The following is a 21,485-nucleotide window of genomic DNA, read 5'->3' as shown; positions in this document are numbered from 1 at the left end:
CTAACATCCTTGACATATACAAGTGAGGGTCTACGACTGACCTCTCCTCACCATATAAGATTTGATGTGTGCCTAGTCCGATGTTAATATCATTGACATCATCCCCTTCTTCTACATATGGGTCTAGTAGAATTGGTCGGATGACGTCATCCTCCTCTAGTCAATTCTTGCTATAGCCTTACTTAGGACACTATCACCTATCAAACTGCTAGTTAGGGAATCATTAACAAGAATGATTATATGAAATAAACGGAGAGGCTGAAGTCCAAGGGAGATAATCCCAAACAAGGATGTTCTCGCCTCCTAGATGGCGTGCTAAGTAAGTTCTTGAGTGGAGATGCTTCTGCATAGTCTGTTAGTTATAATAAGAGGGATTTGGTAAGTTCTCTTGAGGAGGTACCTTAGTTGGTATTTGTTTGAGCGAGTAGACCTCAATTTTTTTTTCTGAGCAGATTAGCCGCTATGTCTTTCAGGGGATATTCCCAATGGGGATGTTCCAAAAATAAAACACTTTCCAAGCAGTGCACTTCCCAAGCCGTACACTTCCTAAGTTGTGAACTTCCCAAGTCGTAAAATCCTTCTAGGGATGTTCTTAAGCCGCAATGTTCTAGTCTTTTTGACGATGTTCGTAAGCTGCAACACTTCAATCTTTTTGAAAGATGTTCACAAAGGAGATGTTCCCAAACTGCAATACTGCAAACTTTACGGGAATGTTCCCAAACACTTTCCAAGCTATGAAATCTTTCCGGGGATGATTTCAAATGGGAAGTCTTTAAGTTATAACACTTCCTAAGCAGTGAAGTATTTTCAAGGATGCTCTCAAAGGAAATGTTCCCAAACTATAACACTTATCAAGTCATAAAATCTTTCCGGAAATGCTCTCAAAAGGGGCATTTCCAAACTACAACACTTTTCAAACCGTGAAATCTCGAGGTCACGTCAGGTCTACGGTATCTATTATGGCAGGGACTGCGAAGCACATGAAGTATCTATTTTTCCAGCACACCATTGGAACTGATGTGATCCTCATATTGTTTTTGTAGTTTAAGGAACACGGCGTGATCTTTACTCTGCTTTATCCATACAAATCCGAAGAAGACGACTAGGCATCTTAAACAGCAGCGGTCCTGACAAACACTAGAGAAATATATACCTACAGATGGGCTGCTTGCCACTTAATTCCATGTTTTGTCCATTGCATATTTGGCAATTTTAGGATTTTTGCTAGTGGACCTGTTCTTGGGGAATCCTTCCAGAAGAAGAATTGCATGCCACCATTCTAGGAGTCGAGTAATTAAAATCAAAGATTAAGCATTTGAGCAAACTCGGGGAGAGTCAAAAAAACGATGAGCTAAAATGAAAAAGATCAAACAATCCCCAAGAATATAATAAAGTAATAAAATAAATAAAAAGATTAGAATTTAAATCATGAATATATAGATACTTCTGAATATGCATAAGTTGATTTCTAATTTTTTTTATTAGAAGTGCTTCAAATTAAATTTATTTCTTAGTTATATAATGGTTTATAAAAGTATAATAAATATAATTATTTTTTATTTTATAAAAATAAAAAATTATTTGTTAATCAGACAGTTAATTGTAAAATAATCTTTATAAATTTAGATTTAACTTCTTTAATGTTTTACGATTGCAATTATTTTATTAAAAATAAATTATTTCTATATGAATTCAACTTTATATCTATATTTTTATTTTTATAGACATAAATATTTTGTATTATCAAATTTTTTTTTTATATTTAAAATTTACCATATTTTTAGTGCATGATTATTTTTTATTTTATTAGGTTAAAATGTATTCTAATATAATTTTTGTACGGATCAAATTACGTAACTTATTTATATTAAATCAATCTTATATGGGTAATTTAAAAAACAAATAATTTCTGTCTAGACTTTAGAATGCCATTTTGATTAAAAAAAATATCCCTTTTAATGATTCTTGAAAACTGAATGTATGACTTGTGCCTTCAAATATTTAAATTATAAATTTTATTAAATATAGATAAGTTACAATATTTTACATTAAATCATGTAAAATACTAATTTATCCGCAAGCTTTTGTCAAATAATTTCTTTTGTCAATTATTTCTTGAAAAAAAATAATTGTTTTATATTTGTTTAAAAAAAGATATAATTAGCCAAGATATTATAAAAACACCAATTAAGATGTTATAAAATATAAAATAAGATGCAATAAAATTTTTATAAACTTTTAGGTGTGTAAAATATTATATTTTGTGACCACAATTTTAAGTGGCAATCTATTGCAAGGTGGTGTGCAATTTTATAAACAAGAAAACTAAGAAAACACAGGCGTACCACCAGACAAAGGATGGGGAAATAAAAAAAGGATCGAGTTAAAAAAAAGATCAGATTGAGGATATAAAATGGAGTTGGATGAACCTTCAGAAGTTTCTATCACGGGAAACACGAAAACTTATGCAAGGGATTTTTGGGTGCTCTTTTTTAATTGGAATTTGGTGAATTCCCATAAAAGAAAACTATGATTTGGTGGAATATCTATGATTATATTATTCTCAGATATTATCTTAACCATCCTTTCTGGGTTCCCCTGCTTCCTCCCTGTTCATTCAATCCATTGAAATTATGAGCTCAAATCCACTCAGAAGCTGAGTGATTTCGCTTGTTATTCCCCGATTGTGGTGAATAAACCAAAAAGATGTCCCTTCAAATGTCCCCACCCTCTTCAGATTCCTTGCAAAATTACTATTCCCGATGATTTTTGGCTGAGCGATGAGCAAGAACCTCCAAAAGGGCGCATACAATCAAAAGTTTCGGTTTTGATGCTCCAGATCGCTTTATTTCATGGCAAAGCTCGCAGATTTCATCCAAAGTTGACATTTTGATCGGTATACGCAGGCTTGTCGGCGCGCGCCCGGCGGTCAATAGGACCACGGCCCTCGACGGCGGCATGGACGGAAGCATGATCATCATCCTTGCGGCTCTGGTCTGCGCGCTGATAATCGCTCTCGGGCTGAACTCCGTGGTGCGGTGCGCGGTACAGTGGGGGCGGCGGTTGGCGTTCGAGATGCCGGAGGAATCGGCGACGAGGTCGGCAGCAACTTCCGGGCTCAAGAAGCAGGCGCTTCGCCGGCTTCCTGTGGCAGTTTACGGGCCGGGCGCCGGCGTCCTGGCGACGGAGTGTCCGATCTGCTTGGCGGAGTTCGCCGAAGGCGAGGAGGTCCGGGTGCTCCCCCGGTGTCACCATGGCTTCCACGTCGGATGCATCGATGAGTGGCTGTCTTCGCACTCGTCCTGTCCCACTTGCCGGCAGTCCTTGCTCGAGGACGGCAGCAGGCCACCGGCAGCGGACACGACAAGCCAATTAAACACTGCCTATCGATCAAATTTGTTCATGTAGATGATGGATGTTATTCATTATCACTTATTACCTTTTTAAGTTGTTCGTCTCATATTTCTACGCCTATTTCATCCAGAATTAAGGTGTTTTACCTGAGCAGATTGCTACTATGTCAGTTTTCCGCTGCTTTATCTATGAACAGCAGTGTAAAGCTCGTCCATTTCCGTCCGTGATGGGATCTTTGGTAGAGGGATCAAGAACTCTCCCTGGTTCCATCAAACCTTCTTTCCTATAAAACATTCGCTGATTCCTTTATCCAGTAACTATTCCTTCTGTTTTTATGGCAATAGATAATTTCTAGGGATCATATAAGAAGGTTCGCTGTCGTTAAAGATGTTTTTTTTTGCCTTAGAAATTTCATTCTTTCTTCCTGGATAAAATGAACTACTACTGTCGAATATCCCTATATGTCGAATATTAATTAAATTGCATTGAATCATAATACCCTCAATATCTTTAGGTTTTATAAACTAATTAAATGTTCAAGTGGATGGAGCTTCAGAAATCTATTAGTATCAGTGGTTATAACCACCTAGTTGGTACCTTTGCCAGTTAAAAGGAAATCAGTAAAGTCTATGGATGCTTTAATGAGATAAACATACAAAAAAAATTTGGCTTTGTTGCACTTGTTTGCTTATGCGTGTAGAGAGATCATATTCACCAGAAGCCACCAATTTAGAAGCCTGTTCATGATCAGGCTTATTAAATTGCTGAAGCCTGATTATATTGTTGAAGCTTTCCCGAGAATTTGTCATGAATGCAGTCTAGCTTTTTATGGCGTAACTTTTGGAACTAGTTGCAAAGCACAAGATTTGCCGATACTTGTCTCTTGTGAGTTGTGACTTCTGTTTCCTTTCAACTATTAAATTCTGTAGTTGCATACCACAAGGTTCAGTCTGATCATTTTTTCCTACTCTTCGAACTGTGGTTATATATCAGTTCGGATTCACTAAAGACAAAGTGAATGCCTTCTTTGTGTAAGTCAGTAGTTGTTTGAGAATTGAAACATTAGTAAAGTAGTAGCCTTCAACCATTACATCCTGAAAGTCAGTATGAGCTTCATCAAATTGATTTTGTATTTGTTTCAGAAGGAGCTGAGCTGAATTGCATTAGAAACTGATCAACTGAATCCCTTCAGTCAGAATTTTTTTGGCTTAATATTCATTTGATTCACTTTGCAATGATAACAAAACTCTTGTGTTAGTGTTCTTTTAGTAGAGTCATCAGAGATTATAAAACCGAGGCTCTATATATGGTCTGTTAGAATTCTGTTGGATTTGTTGGTTCGAACTGGATAATGGATACCGAGGATTAGACATCAAAAGACCATTACTAGTCTAGGACACGAGGCATGCTCCCTGAAAAAGTTTTAGTGGGAATAAAGTCGCGTTACATCTTAAAATTCAAGTATTTCAACCATACTCGTTGATTCTCTTCTAGAATTCATTCAGAAAAATTACATATCAATTCGATGCTGCTGTCTCTGATCTGTAAATGCGTTTTGAGATTTTTATCAATCTGAGATCATAAGAAGACATTGAAAGTTTTTTTGTTTACCTAGAACATGGAAAAGAAGGCAGTTCGCAGTGAAAGAAAAGATGAACCTTAAGCGTATTACTAATGTACTGATGTGGTCCAGAATCTAAAATCTAGGGAGTCGTACAGATTAGTTTGATTTGATGCATGGTGGGAGCTTCTCGTAATCTTGTGAATGCATAGCTTTTCCGTGTAGTGGGTGCTGAAACAAGTGTGAGAGAAACCGACCGTGTTTGGTCCCACTCACATGATTTGCTCAGCGAGTGCACTGAGCGCTGCTGCTGCTGCAATTGAGCACGCCTTGCTTTGCATGCTTGCATTCCCCTCCCTGTTTTTCACACTCGGATCATGGCTTGAGCAAACCGATTGTGGCACAGTTAAACAAACCAAATCAAGAAAATATTGGTCAGTTTGGACTCTCTCTATTTTTTTTTTTACTTTGATTTAATTACTTTTTTTACGGGCTTTGCTCTACTTGACTAAGTTTTATAATGCTACAGTGCAAAGTGTTGGGTGAACTTTGACAATGATTTAGCAGGCTTTAGTTGCCGTAAAGCTTGCTACTTTTTAGAGTGTATTTATACATTTACATTCAGTAGAAAATTACCATACAAGCACATCCAAAACCCACATTCTTCTTATTAAAAAAACAATTTCCCCTCTCAATCAATCAATTAATTCCGATCCATGTTCCAAAGTCGCCATCCTTTCCCATAGATAATCATGATATTTGTCTTACGTGGCATTCCCAATTCCAAATTATAATGAAAAAGCATTAATAAAAAAAACGTATATCTGCATAAACAAAATTAATTAAAGAAAAGGCCCAAAAAAAAAAAACTCTTCTTTCTCAATCGTGCATTTGCAGAACAGCCGCTTGCTACTTTCTCTTCCACACCATTCTCATTCTCCACATCAAAATTGCTCCATTATCCCTCAATTTCCCACGCCGAAAATAAATAAAAATAAAAATAAAAAAAGGAAAAGAAAGAAAAAAAGGGGAAAAAACTACGCTTGTTAGCAGAAATCCTCCGGGTCCAAGTCACCGAACTCCAAGTCACGCACTCTCGGACTCGCCCAGTAGCGATAGTACGAGTCTGCCAGCGAGAAAGGCGGCGCCTGCCATCCCAATTCCTCTAATCCGAAGTCGGGGAATTCGACTGGCGCTGCCCAGTCCTTCCCGTACTGGAGCACCGACGTAGGAGAAGACCGCGAGCCGTCGGCGGCGGCGGCGCAGTCATTTTTGGGTAGAGGCGAGGTCGCCCTCTCTGGGAAGTTTGTCGCCGCCTTCGTCCCCTTCAGCCTCACGGCGGCCTCGTCGGCGGCGGCGCAGTCATTTTTGGGTAGAGGCGAGGTCGCCCTCTCTGGGAAGTTTGTCACCGTCGTCCCCTTCAGCCTCACGGCGGCCTCGTCGTACGCCGCCGCCGCCTCCTCGGCGGTGTCGAATGTCCCGAGCCACACCCTCTTCCTCTGATTCGGGTCCCGGATCTCCGCCGCCCAGCGGCCCCACGGCCTCCGCCGCACCCCTCGGAACCGCCTCTCCTGCTCTCCCGCCTCTCCCGGCCTCTTCTCCGCCTTCACCTTCCTCCTCCTCCTCCGCTGTGTGGGCGCCGCCCCCTCCATCCGGATCTCGCGCACGTGGCGCTTCACCCGGCGCCGAAGGCCACCGTGCTCCTCGTCGCTCGACGAGGAGTCGGTGGCCTCGGCATCGACGAAGAACACACGGATGACCCTCCTCCTCCCACTTCCCGCCGGGGCAGTCTTCTTCGTCGAAACGACATGATCGGAGAACATAACGTCGATCCGTCCAGAACCGTCCGCCGGAATCATCTCCCTCTCTACGACTCTGCAGCCAGAGCATTCAGCTAGCGAGAAAGAGGCACCTTTCCGTCACCTCCTTCCACCATTTCCCAACCTGCAAATCACTGAAACGAGATGAAAAGCTTAGGATTTAGCTGAAACCCAATCCGTCACCTCCTTCCACCATTTCTCAACCTGCAAATCACTGAAACGAGATGAAAAGCTTAGGATTCAATCCGTCACCTCCTTCCACCATTTCCCAACCTGCAAATCACTGAAACGAGATGAAAAGCTTAGGATGAGGCTGAAACCCAAATCGAGAGTGAGATTGAAAGAGATGAATCGGATGGTCTTTTGTCCATTTTTGATCCATTTACCCACGCTTCAGCTTTTGTCCATTTTAAACCCTGGAACTCCTTAACGACCAGCTCATCTACCTTCCACGCGTCGGCGCACCACAACGCACGGCCACGATCTCGTCTCCTCGGCGGCCATCTTCACGGGCGCGGTGATGCGACAGGTTCGGTTGCGATGCGTGGTCCTCCGCCCGACAGCCCCGACGATCGGATGAGACCGTCCGATGGGAATGTGATGGTGTACAACAGGCTACACCGGTCAACCTTGTCGACATCTCAATTGGATTCATCGTTGACGTGCGTGCGACACGTAGGAAGAAGATATTGTCGTATCAATTAATTAATCATTTGCCCTTCTGCCTAATTATTGGAGATCAACTTAATTCAATTCATCGATCACGGAGTGCGACTACATCGTACTTACTGCAGTCAAATAGTCGCAAATCGTATCATCATTACCAATTATAATAAACCGCAAAAAAAAAAAAAAACTAAACACCTGATTTGAAATGGACTGCGTTCCGACTTCCGACGGACAGCAAAAATCAGCAATTATTATGAAAATTAGGGAAAGTGGGAACGAAAATATTAATTAATAAAAATGATAAAAACTAAAAGGACGCGTTCCTTTTTTTAATAAATAAAATAATATTTTATTATTGAAAGGATAATTGTATACAATTAAACAGTAGGATGGGATGTCTTTTTGATCAAAAATCAAAATGGACATTTTAAAAAAAATGGAATATTTTCTTCCATACCAAGCCAAGGCCCCTGGCCTTGAGTTGTGTCACGAGCCGAAAGTAAATAACAGCAGTGTGTCGAGTGGGTGCTATATATGTCACGAAGACAAGAGCAAATGAAATACGGTAAGGTGGATTCGAAATTAATAAATATTGGTTGTCCACATCTTGCAATTAATTGTTAGTAGAATTTTACAAAAGTTGGGGATCAGAAGAGGTTGTTATATCCGGGCGAAAACAATCTTTTTCTTTTGCTTGAACCATTTTGCAAGTCTAGTGAACTTTTTTTTTTTTTTCATTTTGTTGTCCTTTTCTAGGATATATATTAAAGAAAAATGATTTTTAATGCACTGAGAAAAAAAATCATGTCAAGCCATTAGAGATAACTCTGTGACCTACAGAGAGAATTTGGGGTATTGTAGTCGACTCTAATGACCTGCCGAATCACCACAAAGGCAAACATGGCAACATTAAGAAGAAGATGGCTAATCCATGTTGGAGAAATTAATTAGAGATTTTAGATCAGGATATATATCATCCCTTCTGTCTATATATGTTTTTTATTCATTGGCTTAGAATCACAATTCAATCTAAGTGGCATACAATATCTAAAATTAGATCCCTGTTTCGCAAGGGAATCCTTCTTGAAGCTAAATTTGTTGTCCCCGGGGCGGTGCAACGGTAGGACATCCGGATTATGACCCAGGGACCCACGGTTCGATCCCCAGCTACGCGTATTTGTAGGAGAACGCAATCAAAGGATGTTGGACATTTGGATTGGCCGTCGTATGCGCTTTCCGATTTATTCTGGTGGTCGGTGGGAAACTTCTGTGGGACCGGATCGGCCACCCTCAGGGATTGAGTTCATGAGACTGACTGGGATTTATCATTTTTTTTTAAACTAAATTTGTTGAGCTATAGTAAGTTACCTTGCCTGCTCCGGCGACCTGTCTGTCATTCTGCCGTCGCCAAAATGCTCAGCCTGCAAGTGGGTGCAATGCCTATAAACATGTAAGCTTGCTTCTGAGCTGTACATTTTGTCTTCTAGGTATACTACAAAACACACTGACAGAGATCTCTTAAGTGAGCTCGAGTGGGGAGTCTGCTTTGGCTGTCACTGTGGAGCATGCTCGTGTTACACGTCTTTTTGGTCTCCTGGTTTTCCTCGTTTTGGTTGGTGGAAACAGATGGGACAAAGTGTGTTCAAATCGTCTTTAAAAAAAAATCAGATATTTTATTTCAAAAATATTTTTATTTTATTATTACTGTAGCAGCAATTATGATTAACTATTATAATATATACAGTTATTTATAATTATTACAATATAAAGCATCTAATATAATATTATTGTAATATTATAGTAATAGTAATCGGTTAACTATTATAAATATTTTAAAATGATTTTGATCCATTTAAAATGATTGTAATGACATTTAAATAAATAAAAAAAATATTTTAATATAATAACATTGATATAAAGATTTTGAACTATAATAATTTTAAGTAGATGTCACAATTATTCTAAAATTATTTTGATTATTTAAAAATAATTTTAATAAAATTTAAATAATTAGATAAAAATTTTTTTAATATAATAAAATTATTAAAATGAAATTGTCGATTTTTTATGTATAAAGAGTACTGGATTAATGTAGAAAAGCTTGGAGACTCCCAATAATTAGAGGTACATTTACTTTGAAATCGTGATGAAAAGGAAGGCATAGAGACATGAATTTAATTCCGAAGAGACAACTGCAGTTATGATACTTGGGGAGTTAACAATATCTAAAACTGAGGCCCAGCTGAGGAAATCATTAATCAAACTCAAAATTTCCCTTTTCTTATTCATTTGCAATAACGTTTGAAGAACAGTGAAGCTTGCGATAGGAAGAGAAAGCCCATAAAGCAGCGGCATCAACAATAAAAGTTGAGATCAGACAACAGGATTGTTCGTTCCTCAAGCACTACAAATCTCATACATGAATGCACATATATAGCCTAGGTACAAAAAAACAGACTTGACACCCAATCCCCTTCACAATTCACAAGCCAATGAATGTTCTCGATCGGTAGAGGCTTAGAAGAGCTTGTGGGAATTAAGAGGAGGCATCCAAGGGGTGGATCAGGTAGGTCAGCACCAGAGCCAGCAGCATGAGCACGTAAGCAATTCCCTGGTCAATCGATGTCCCTGCGCAATATAATCCATTCGCGGGATGGGAAAGGAAAAGAATGAAGAATTTTGCAATGCAGTGAGAAATAAATGTAATTCTAGGTAGTGTTCTAACAAAAGATGGAAACTTTACTTTCCTCATCGATGAGAACGGATCGAAAAACACAAGAAACTGAAGGGGTGAAAAAAAAAATCAAGTTGAGCTTAATCTAGACATCAATTAATGTCGAAAACACCAAGATGTTACAACAGGAAAGCATACAAAACTGTCAGCCAAAAGCGCACAAAAACAAAACCCTAACAGATCGGAGCTTTAGGATCACAATTAATTAAACGTGATGAAAGAAAAGCAAAATCGAAAGAAAGTGATCAAATTAAATCACCATCGCTCGTAGGCGAGGGGGCAGGAGCCTGGGCCTGAGCGACGACTGGAAAGACAAGCGCCTCGGCAAGAATCAAGCAGGCCGCCAGGAGGAGAGGGAGAGGAACCCTGGAGATCGCTGCCATCGAGCAAAAATGGATCGAGAGAGAACCGCCGGAACGAAACCAAACCTTTGGATCTCTCTCTTCTCCTCTTCTCCTCCACTCGGATGAGCAGAGAGAAGGCGGAGGAGGCAGGCAATGCGGCTCAAGGTCACCTCGACGCGCGGGTTTTTTATAGCGATGTCGGAATCAAAATAGCTGGTAGGGAGGGCGTCGTGTGAGGAAGGCACGCTCCACCGTCGCTGAGCTTCTAATTATATTTATCAATAATATTTTTTTTTATAAAACTTATAAATAAATAAAAAAAATTATCAAAATGAATAAATAATTTTATAATAATAAATGCACTAATTTAAAAAATATTAAACACTCAAATTAAAAGCTAGATTAGTTCAGTTAGATTGCATAGATATGTCAAATTAGATGAGCAAATCATGTTGAACCAAACTAACTAGTTAGTCTAGACTGGTTGATCAAGTTAATTAGGCGCTCTAGGTGGTTGGATCTGTTGATTGGACTGAACGAGTTAAATGAATTATACGGGTTGGTTAGATGTGTTGAATGGATCACCCATCCTTTGGGTCAATTTTGCAAAATGGACACATCAATAGGTTGATGCATGGGTTGATATGATTGAGACAATGTCTTATTCCGTTATGATCAACTGCAGTTTCTTGATTTACCTCTTTATAGATAATTGTGGGATCGACCGTGTGCGCCGTTGAGTGACGAATTTCACATTTTGTTGAAATGGGTTGACATGGTTGGACTATCAAGATGATTGACCCATGTAGATGTGAGTGTTTACCGAATTGCATGGGTTTGTTGGGCTAGATCAGTTCACATGATAGGCCGATCACAAGACAATCACATGATCACATTAGAATGAATTTGTCAATTAAGTCGATCACAAGACAATCATACTAATCTGATATAGTTTGTTAATGAGTTCAATTAAATCGAGCCTGTTAGGTTAGAACAATTCAATCAATTAATGGAGTTGACTCATATATACGGTCGATCTAATAATTAGGTCAGTGAGTCAAATGGTTCGACTAGGTTAGATTAGTTTAAGTTGGTTGATTGGTCCAAATTGACTAGTGGGTCAATTAATTCAAGATGGCGTGTGCATTCAAATTGGTCGATCTAACCAGGCAAGTGAGTTAGTCCATCCAAGTTAGCGGCACCATGCAATTTACTTGCTCACTCAACCAACTTAATTAAGTGATGTTCACTAAATTTAACTTGTGTCAAATATGTGAGAAAAATCTTATAAAATTTAATATCATCCTAACAACATAAAACTAATTTAGTTTTTTTTTAAATTGAAAATTATATCACAAGTGTTAGTGAAATTTAATATGCAAGATTAATGGAAACTAGAATGAAAGTGCACTAGAAATTAGGAATTAATCATGCAAGTACCCCCATAATTACGGAAATATCAATAACAAACTATTTTTCAGAACTAGATATTTATCTTGCGTTAAACTAGTTTTATTTTTAACCAATAAACTAGTTTTATTTTCAGAATCGATTGCGGACAGCAGGCTGATGCCGAGTCCAGAGACGTTGATCACTAATTAACCTGTTCAAGGTGGCAATGCTTAATTTCATGAAAATATTTTTCACAGCATAACGGAGATTGACACTTGAGAAAATTTTAATTTATCCATGGCATAAAGTTTTGGCCACGCTTATTTTCATTGTTTGTGTTTAGTTATTCTCATTATTATGAAATTATTTTGTGCTGTTTTGCTTTGTATATTTCATGAATGCCTACAAACACTGCATGTGCATTTTGTATATTCCGAGAGGAAAAAAATTTGAAAGAAACTTGGATGATCCAGAGTTCACAAGAAAAAAAAGTTTATTGTATATAATTTATCACTTGAGATAAAAAAAATGGTGACTGATGTATAAAATCTTGTCATATGGTTAATTCTTCAGGAAAGCTGGACAAAGTAGATGTCATAGAGGTTGATGGATTTATTATGAACTAAATCTTCTGTCGACATGACACAAAATATTTAATGAAACTTTTTTTATGTTTTAAATTTTTTACCTACGAATGGAATGGCTTGTTTTACTTTTTCTTAAAGAAGGATGATTGATTTTTATCTCCCTCTTCATTTCTTACCATTTTTGCCAAAGATTGGAACTGTAAACAACTAGCTAGATAACGGTAATTATAACACATCTGTTAAACTGATGTCATTTAACAGCTGTCTATTCCTAATTATACGGAAGACAGGAATCCAACCCCAATCTGAATTCAGTAGATTTCATTTGATTTCGTCACGTGACATTAAAGCTCTCTATATATCGCACAAGGCCGCCGATAACTCGATCCTCCGTCACTTGTTTCAGAGCTTTCCACCATCTCTTCTCTTCTTTTCCTTCTTCTTCATGGATCATCTAGCGTGGAGCACCAACGCAGATAGCACCGCCCCGTCGGCGGTGATTCCTGGGTGGGCAGTCGAGGCAGGCGGCGTTATTCTTCGCATTGAGGCGCGGGTGGTGGTACGGATCTTGGAGGGTGACCAAAACATGATGCCGCCCCAATTGATCTCGCACTTTTGCCGCCGGAGGATTTCTTCTTCCGACGTCGACGCCGCCGCCGCCGAGCACGCCCATTTCACCATCTCCCCGCCCTTCTACTGCATCAACCATGGGCCCACCTGGGAGGAGCAGACGCAGCTGATGTTCTCCCACGTCGCGGCGAATCGCGTGCGCCCTGCCGACCTCGACCTTCTCGCTGAGGCTTTCTGCAGATACACCTACGCAGTGCTCGACCTATTTCCGATCACAGAGTTGGTCTTTATGGAGTTCTTCTCCATCGTTGAAATCCCCATCACTCCTTCCGCTTCTGCCAGCCGGCTTCGCTACTTTATTCCTCCGGAGACCTATGAATATTTTTTCGGAGGCGACGACGATATCGACGACATCCAGTTCGGCAGAGGGCCGGGGCCGGCGTCCGTAGCGGCGGTGGAGGGGCTCCAGATGGCAACTGTGGGAGAAGGTAGCACGTGCCCCATCTGCCTCGACGACTTCGAGGTGATGAGTCAGGTCTTGGCGATGCCTTGCGGTCATCCATTTCACAAAGTGTGTCTGATGGAGTGGCTGAAGCGGAGCCATTCTTGTCCCCTCTGCAGATTCTCACTTCCGGCCGCAGAGTGGCTTCTTGATCTATAGCAATTGAGGAAAGAAATTTCTCAAGTTCATCCATTCATTGATTTGATGATGATCGTTATTAGTTATATATGTTCTGCTTTAGATTACTATATAATCTAACTGCTCCTTCGTTATATACGATGGTTGTTTGTTTGATCGACAAGATCGTCATTTTGATGTAAATGTGGATGATATTTCTTGATCGATGAGTAAATTCTTAGTTATAATTTGATTTTGTTTGGTTTGTGATATGTCACAGTTCATCAATTTCTTGGTGTTATCCATCACTGTCTAAACAGAGGAACATATGGTGTCAGAACTAATCTATTTTTTCAAACTTGATTTGATTTAACAAAAATAGTTAATTTATTTATTTTTCTTAGGTTTTAAGTTTTGGGCAAAAACAAAACAAAACGATGATATATATATATATATATATAGTTCTGTTCTCCTGGGCGTCAGTTGCTGGGCGTCCCGTGGGCGACATCGACGTGGCCTCCACGTGGCTGGGACCGACCGCGCTCGCGTGGAAAGAAAAGCTCGTCTCCGCGCTTCTTCCTCAAAACCCGATTCTTTCCTCCAAGCCCTAACCCGCCGCGATTCCTTCCTCGCGACCGCTCTCTTCTCCTCTCGCCACCGCCCGCGATCCCCTGGCCGCCGCCCTCCACGGCTCGCCATTCCTCCCCTCGCTCGAATCCTCCTCCTCCACGACTCGCGACCTCTTCCTTCAAACCCTAACCTGCGATTCTCCCCTCCCCTCTTCTCCCTTCGCCGCCCGCGATCTCCTGCCCGTCAGCCCTGCTCTCTTCCCCTCGGCACCGCCGCCGATCTGGTCGCCCTGCTCTCTTCTCCCCTCGCGCCCGCTGGCACTGCTCGCGGACCGCCGCCGATCTGCTCGCCCCTGCTCGCCCCTGCTCGCCTCGAGAACACGAGAAAGAGGATCAGATTTCGAAGAGAAAAAGAGGATTAAGATGGAAAGGTGAGGCCTTTCCTCCTTTTCCTCTCTCAAAACTTCTGATCGAAGTTTCAGATCAGAAACTTCATATTCTTGGAAAGATTTTTCCCTCGATTATTGACAGAAAAGGATGAGATTTCATTTCACAGAGAAGAAGAGGATTCAGATACAAAGACGATGAGGCGCTTCCTCCTCCGCTCCCAAAAGATCAAAACTTTAGACACTTGGGGATCAAAACTTTAGACAACATTTATAATTAGAGAATTGATCTGCTGAGCACCATTTCTTCAATAGGGAGTAAAGCTATAGGGAGTTCAGCTTTACTAGTTTTTTTGTTCAAAGCATTTGACGTTTTTCTTAGTAGACAAATTTGATTTTATTGTACATTTTGTAGGCTATGGTTGCTAGGGGAGACCTTGGAGCTGAACTCCCTATTGAAGAAGTTCCTCTGTTGCAGGTACTGGTTGTCCGTTAATGACTAAAATCCATAACAAAAAATGTCCATTTGATGTTTACTTTTTATTAGTCTACAATGCTCTGCTGCATATGTTTGCACCCTCCTGTGCTTGATATGATTTGATCATGCTATTGAATGAATGAAGACAAATGTTGATCTTCTTTTTCTTTTTGAATCCAAGAGATATCCATGTGTTTGTGTTGAATTCTTATTTGTGCAGGAAGAGATTATAAGAATTTGCCGGAGCATGGGAAAGCTGTTATTGTAGCAACAAACATGCTTGAAAGCATGATTGTCCATCCAACACCAACACGTGCTGAGGTCTCAGACATTGCCTTTGCAGTCCGTGAGGGTTCTGATGCAATAATGCTTTCCGGAGAAACTGCTCAATGACTCCTTTTACCTTCATTGTTTGTGGAATTTGTAACCCTTTTAAGGCATGAACTAATATCAGATAATAGATGATGGTATTATAATGTAAGATAATTGATGGTGTTGAAGGTATTATGATGTAAGATAGCTCATGAAGCTTGTGATAAACTTCTCTCTGTTACTTAAAGGGATCAATTTTGAACTCCCCCTGTATTTATTCCAATACTGCATGTCGCATGTTCATACTGCTTCATAAGTGTAAAACAATAGTTGTATAATCAAAATGCAATTAACGTTCTGATGTTATGCTTCATATTCAAGGGAAAAATTGAACTCCATGAATCTCCTTCTGTATATGGCTCCTATAGCAGTGATTTTAATACTTCCTGCAACAATTATAATGGAGAAGAATGTGATCAACGTATCACTGGAACTTGCTAGAGAGGACACCAAGTTTATCTTATACCTCCTGTTCAACTCTTCTTTGGCATATTATGTGAACTTGACCAATTTCTTGATCACAAAATATACCAGTGCCTTGACTCTCCAGGTATGTTCCATTGGTGCAATTGTTCTTAATGTCAAGTTTTAATTGAGAAAGTCAATTAGATTGAAAAATAACTTCAAGATTCAAGGAAAAACAACTGGGAAAGCAAAGAAAGAAGTGAAAAGGAGAATAAAGAATCTTGGCAATGTGCCTTTAGATCCAACTTCCAAGTGTACATTCAGGTAATATAATAATGTTATCAATCTATTATAATAACCCAGTATTGTCAACTTCCAAGTATACATCCAGTATTTTTAGAGATACACCAGTTTAGTGTGAACAACATCATATAATATAATGATGCTCTACATGTACAAATGTCGTATTCAAAACAAAACGACTGCACATGTCAAGTATTCAGAACCTATTTATCTGGAAACCCTTATTCTCTAAGAATTGCCACACTATAGTACATAGATTTCACAAAAGTAAAGTTTGGAATTCTTTAAGGAAAAAATGTTGTGCTTGCGACTAGAATTCTGTGTTTCTTCATAATCACAACTTTGTAGACTATTTCTGGATCAAAGCATGAAGATTGTGCTTCCTCAAGTGGTTTTCTGGCTTCATTCTGTTCATTGTTATCTTGTAACTGAGGGTTGAGATGTGCAGCAGTGAAGCCATGGAGTTCACTTTCATTTGACACATTCTTCTACTCTTGTGAAGGCATCTCTGAACAAATCAATGGCCCAATCTTTGACATCATCCTGCAATCAAATTAGAATTGTGCGACCTTTTTAAAGATGAATTTGCAATGATATATCTGTTAAGTAAAGACAAAAAAATAGCATTCAAATTGTTCTGCTGCCACTTTGCTCGAGCAAAATGAACAGGAGTATCATATACATAACTATTCGATCTGAACTAAGAGTGAGTTTGAATTTATTAGAAAATTATCACACGTACCGAACTGACAAGATTGGACAATTTTCAAACCGAAAGGAAAGGAAAGGAAAATGAAACATTCAAGCTTCCAAACTAAACATACACATGTACACACATATATAATGAAAGATTCATCATATTCCATTCTATACAGTTGGAGCCATCATTGCAATTGATTCAGTTCTTAAAGGTAAATGCTTACTATCCAAGTACAGTTATAAATCAGATCATGATCAAGTGCTTCTTGAATTGTCTTATGTCTTTTAATTTGTGTTACGCCCACAACTATATATTATATAAATCAAATTCTTTTTTATACATCCATAAAAAATTGAAAATACTTTTAAGCGAAGTTTTAGTGAAAATAATAGTAAAATATCTGTAGTTTATGATTTATGATAAATAATGAACCGAACAAATCAATAATAATAAGAGAACATAATCAACTAACTCAAATATATACAGCTTATATATGGTCACAAAAATCTTGTGGATGTCAAAATTGTAACCAATAATTTTGTCTAGATTGAAAACTGAAACAAACTTTTTCAGTTTGGATTGATTTGAGTAATCAGTTTTGAATTATAAATACACACCCTTATACTCTGAACTAAGGGACATGGGTAATTATTTTGGAGATAAACTGAATCAATAAACAAAGCAAACTATAGATAGAAGGTCATACCAACTTTACTGGCTCTCCTGTTCTGATGCGTGCATTTGGACGAGCAAACTTGGATTCAAACGGAGTTCTAGGTCGTACCTCCTGGATTGCATCCCACTCTTCACGAGAAAGCATTCTAAATTTTCCTTGTTCAAGAGGTGCATTTTTCATTTTACGCTCCAATCTTTCTTGAGAGGTGGCATCATGCTCCTGCAGTGATTATACATATTATTAACTACAAATATCTTACTAATAAATGAAAGAACAATTAACAGACAACAACAATTAGTAAATCATAATTCTAAAAAAGCAACATACTTGGCTAGGATATGCTAGAAACCCGGGCTAATGTAGATTCGATTCCTTTATGGCCCCGAATACAACTGAAATAATGGTTTCTAAAAGACACTGTAAAAAGCACAATAGCTCAACTAAAAATTAGACTATCTTGCCAAACCCTTAAGTTCCACATCTCCTCTATCACACGATTCATGATAATCCAATTGGATGGGGAAGATAATAGTGTATGATTCGTCTCTCTTCGATCTCGATCACACGGCCCCGTCCTTAAAAATCTCGTCTTTGAATCTGAATCCTCTTCCTCCTGTTCTTGTTTTCTCTCAATGATCGAAGAGGAGGAAATAGGCCTCACCTTTCCATCTTAATCCTCTTTTTCTCTTCGAAATCTGATCCTCTTTCTCGTGTTCTCGAGGCGAGCAGGGGCAAGCAGATCGGCGGCGGTCCGCGAGCAGTGCCAGCGGGCGCGAGGGGAGAAGAGAGCAGGGCGACCAGATCGGCGGCGGTGCCGAGGGGAAGAGAGCAGGGCTGACGGGCAGGAGATCGCGGGCGGCGAAGGGAGAAGAGGGGAGGGGAGAAGCGCAGGTTAGGGTTTGAAGGAAGAGGTCGCGAGTCGTGGAGGAGGAGGATTCGAGCGAGGGGAGGAATGGCGAGCCGTGGAGGGCGGCGGCCAGGGGATCGCGGGCGGTGGCGAGAGGAGAAGAGAGCGGTCGCGAGGAAGGAATCGCGGCGGGTTAGGGCTTGGAGGAAAGAATCGGGTTTTGAGGAAGAAGCGCGGAGACGACGAGGTTCTACTTCTTTCCACGCGAGCGCGGTCGGTCCCAGCCACGTGGAGGCCACGTCGATGTCGCCCACGGGACGCCCAGCAACTGACGCCCAGGAGAACAGAACTGTATATATATATATATATATATATATATATATATATATATATAAATATAAGAGTTTGATGGGTAAATATTTAAAATTATTAATTAAAATAAATTTTAATTAAGATTTATATTTTGTTGATAATTTTAATTTTATTAGTTAAATTATATTTGATTGATAATTTTTATTTTATTTTGCTAGTTTTAGTCGGTATTTTTAAGTTTTGATTTATTGTAATTATATTTGATCGATAATTTTTTATTTTTAAATGATCAAAATTAAGTTTGATTTATAGTTTTTAATTATTTACTGGTCAAAATTAGATTTGATCCATAATTTTAATTTTTTACTATCAAAATTAGATTTGAATAATAATTTATATTTTTTAATGAAAGTTTGATCAATAATTTTTATTTTTTTAATATATTGATCAAAATTTGATTTATCAGTCAAAGTTTGATTTATCTAATAAATTAAAAATATTTATTAATTATATTTATTAGAAATTGATTTTTTTTTTTAAAAATCTTTTAAAATTTCAAAAATATATTTAATATTTCTCTTTAAATTTTATTTTTTCTCTATCTTTCTTCTCCTTTATCGTTATTTTAATATTTTTTATTATTATTTACTTACTCTTTTATAAGTTTTTATACACAACCGCTTTCTTTTTATAATCTGTCGTTAATATTTAAAAAAAAACTATCAACTAAAATTTTGTTGGCCAAATAAATTTGACTAATAATTTATCAAAAATTAATTGTTATTAAAAATTTTAAAATATTTATTCACCAAGATTATAATAATTTATGGCAAAATTTAATTAGTATTTTTAATATTTTTATTGACTAAATTTAATTTTAATAATTTATGGCAAAATTAATTGTTATCGATTTGACGCGTCACCCGAGTGCCATGTAGACATTGCAATGTCATCTGGAGCATAAATTTAAGCTCCTCGCCACGACGTGTACGTGCGAAGTGTAGGATCGCTAGAACACGCTAGAGGGGGGGGGTGAATAGCGTGTTGCACGTTTTTCAATTTTCGTAAAACTACGAGCACGTACGGAAGTGAATACAAAATACGAGTGTAGAAACGTAAGAATAAAATACAAGGTAAAGAAAAGACAAGTTTGTTTTTACTTGGTTCACAGCGCAACGCTGCTACTCCAAGGCCCACGGTCCTTGACCGTTTCCTCTGTGCAATCCACTAAGTCACTTGCCCCTTTTCGGCAGGAAGTATATCGAAAAACTCAATACAAAAATCGATTACAAGCTCAGGAGTAATTGAAACACAATATTGACTAGTTACCGAACTTTTGCTTGCGCAGTCGCTCCCCGGAGGTAGATCTCGGCGTCTCGGTGTGAAATTGAGTAGCTTGGAGCAGGTGCAGCATCGACGTCGAAGATTGAGGGCTCGGGAGTCGCGAGAACGGAGTTCAGAGGCAAAGAAGGTGTTATCTCTCGGCTGCTGGTCGCGATTGCCTTTTATAGTTGTCCTGAGTCGACTCAGATGCCCATCTGGGTCGACTCTAGCTGACGCGGCAGATAAATATTTATCTCTTTTGCCCGTTATCCTTCCTGAGTCGACTCCGATTGACTTCTAGGTCGACTCCAGTCGCGGTGGCGTCAGCGGCGATAAGTTTTGACCCTGAGTCGACTCAAAATCTTACCTGAGTCGACTCCAGACCGAGTTGGCAGAAAATCGACGCGCTGACTTCCGGATTCCAGCTGACTCGGCTGGAGTCGACTCCAGAACCCATCTGAGTCGACTCCAGACCCAAAAAGTCAGTTTTTCGTCTGGAGTTCACGTTCGTCTGATTTTTCCTTCCTGCAAAAGATGTTAACTAAAATAATATGTAAAGGATTAAGTTGGTTCACCGAACCAACTACGAGTCTTAACTTCGGATCTCCAGTGAGACCCTGGGTTAGACCGACGCCTAATGTTCCGCTCGGGAACGCGTCCTCACCCACTCCCCTCGGAAGAATTTATCTGATTGCCAACAGAGTCCTCCTGACTCGTTGGACTTGTGCTCGACTCTGTCTTCACCCTCCAGGATTTGTGCTGCAACTGATCCTCCTGATCAGCCCAGTCTTCCGCTGCAACTTGGTCCTCCTGACCAAGCCCAGACTTTTGCTACAACTTGGTTCTCCTGACCAAGCCCAGACTTCTGCTGCGGCGTGGTCCTCTTGACCAGCCCAGACTTCACCTGGTGCACTTTGACTCTGCCAAGACTTCATGCCTAGCATCACTAGGACTTAACCTGTGTCTCTTGTAAGCTTAGTTAGCTTGATTCTGTTAGGATCAGTTGGTTCGCTAAAGGGGGGTGAATAGCGTTTTTCGAATCTTCTTCGATTGTTTCTCTGCAAGAGTGTTAGCGGAAGCAAAATATAATAGAGAAAATAATAGATCAACGCTAACCCGGTTCGTTTACTTGGTATCCACCTCCGCAGAGGTGACTAATCCAAGGATCCACACGCACGCACACACCCGCTGCACTATGAATCGTCTCCTTCTCGAAAACCTCGAAGGCGGAGAAACCTTTACAACCTTTTCGTTCTCCTCAAAATGATGTGAAATAATGTTTAGGAGGAGAGGAAGAAAGTAAAGAATCAGAGAACAACAAGTTCTCAGAAGAAGCACTGAAAAATAAAAGAATGGCAGAATACTTGAGTTGATCTTGAGCAGACTTCTTTTATAATTCTTCGACATCAGTCGACTGCTGGCAGGGCCAGACGACTGATGGCTTCAATCGGCAACAAAATCTGC

General features: G+C 39.5%; 4 protein-coding genes and 1 long non-coding RNA gene across 5 annotated transcripts; 2 read left to right on the top strand and 3 right to left on the bottom strand.

Moving 5' to 3' along the window:
* Positions 1–2,603: 2,603 nt before the first annotated feature.
* Positions 2,604–3,460, top strand: LOC141843333 (RING-H2 finger protein ATL78-like). The gene is made up of 2 exons (XM_074731409.1): positions 2,604–2,818; positions 2,907–3,460. The coding sequence occupies exons 1-2, from the start codon at positions 2,781–2,783 to the stop codon at positions 3,406–3,408; spliced, it is 540 nt and encodes a 179-aa protein (XP_074587510.1). The 5' UTR covers positions 2,604–2,780; the 3' UTR covers positions 3,409–3,460.
* Positions 3,461–5,458: 1,998 nt separating this feature from the next.
* LOC141843323 (pathogenesis-related genes transcriptional activator PTI6-like) lies at positions 5,459–7,066 on the bottom strand. The gene has a single exon (XM_074731392.1). The coding sequence runs from the start codon at positions 6,772–6,774 to the stop codon at positions 5,962–5,964; it is 813 nt and encodes a 270-aa protein (XP_074587493.1). The 5' UTR covers positions 6,775–7,066; the 3' UTR covers positions 5,459–5,961.
* A 2,817-nt stretch (positions 7,067–9,883) lies between these two features.
* Positions 9,884–10,535, bottom strand: LOC141843619 (arabinogalactan protein 20-like). The gene is made up of 2 exons (XM_074731666.1): positions 10,398–10,535; positions 9,884–10,032 (listed from the first exon to the last, which is right to left on the bottom strand). Exons 1-2 carry the CDS (start codon positions 10,519–10,521, stop codon positions 9,941–9,943), a joined length of 216 nt encoding a protein of 71 aa, XP_074587767.1. The 5' UTR covers positions 10,522–10,535; the 3' UTR covers positions 9,884–9,940.
* Positions 10,536–12,906: 2,371 nt separating this feature from the next.
* Positions 12,907–13,692, top strand: LOC141843411 (uncharacterized). Its single transcript, XM_074731481.1, has one exon. The coding sequence runs from the start codon at positions 12,907–12,909 to the stop codon at positions 13,690–13,692; it is 786 nt and encodes a 261-aa protein (XP_074587582.1).
* A 2,532-nt stretch (positions 13,693–16,224) lies between these two features.
* On the bottom strand, positions 16,225–18,561 carry LOC141842642 (uncharacterized). Its single transcript, XR_012602947.1, has 3 exons — positions 17,867–18,561; positions 17,570–17,758; positions 16,225–16,706 (listed from the first exon to the last, which is right to left on the bottom strand). It is a non-coding gene; the product is annotated as an uncharacterized LOC141842642 (long non-coding RNA).
* Between the last annotated feature and the right edge of the window lie 2,924 nt (positions 18,562–21,485).

This window comes from Curcuma longa, chromosome 12 (genome assembly GCF_044706935.1).
Source record: "Curcuma longa cultivar G26 ecotype Majalengka, Jawa Barat chromosome 12, ITB_CL_G26_1.1, whole genome shotgun sequence".
Classification (NCBI taxonomy): Eukaryota; Viridiplantae; Streptophyta; class Magnoliopsida; order Zingiberales; family Zingiberaceae; genus Curcuma; species Curcuma longa.
This window is presented reverse-complemented; position numbering and strand designations above follow the sequence as displayed.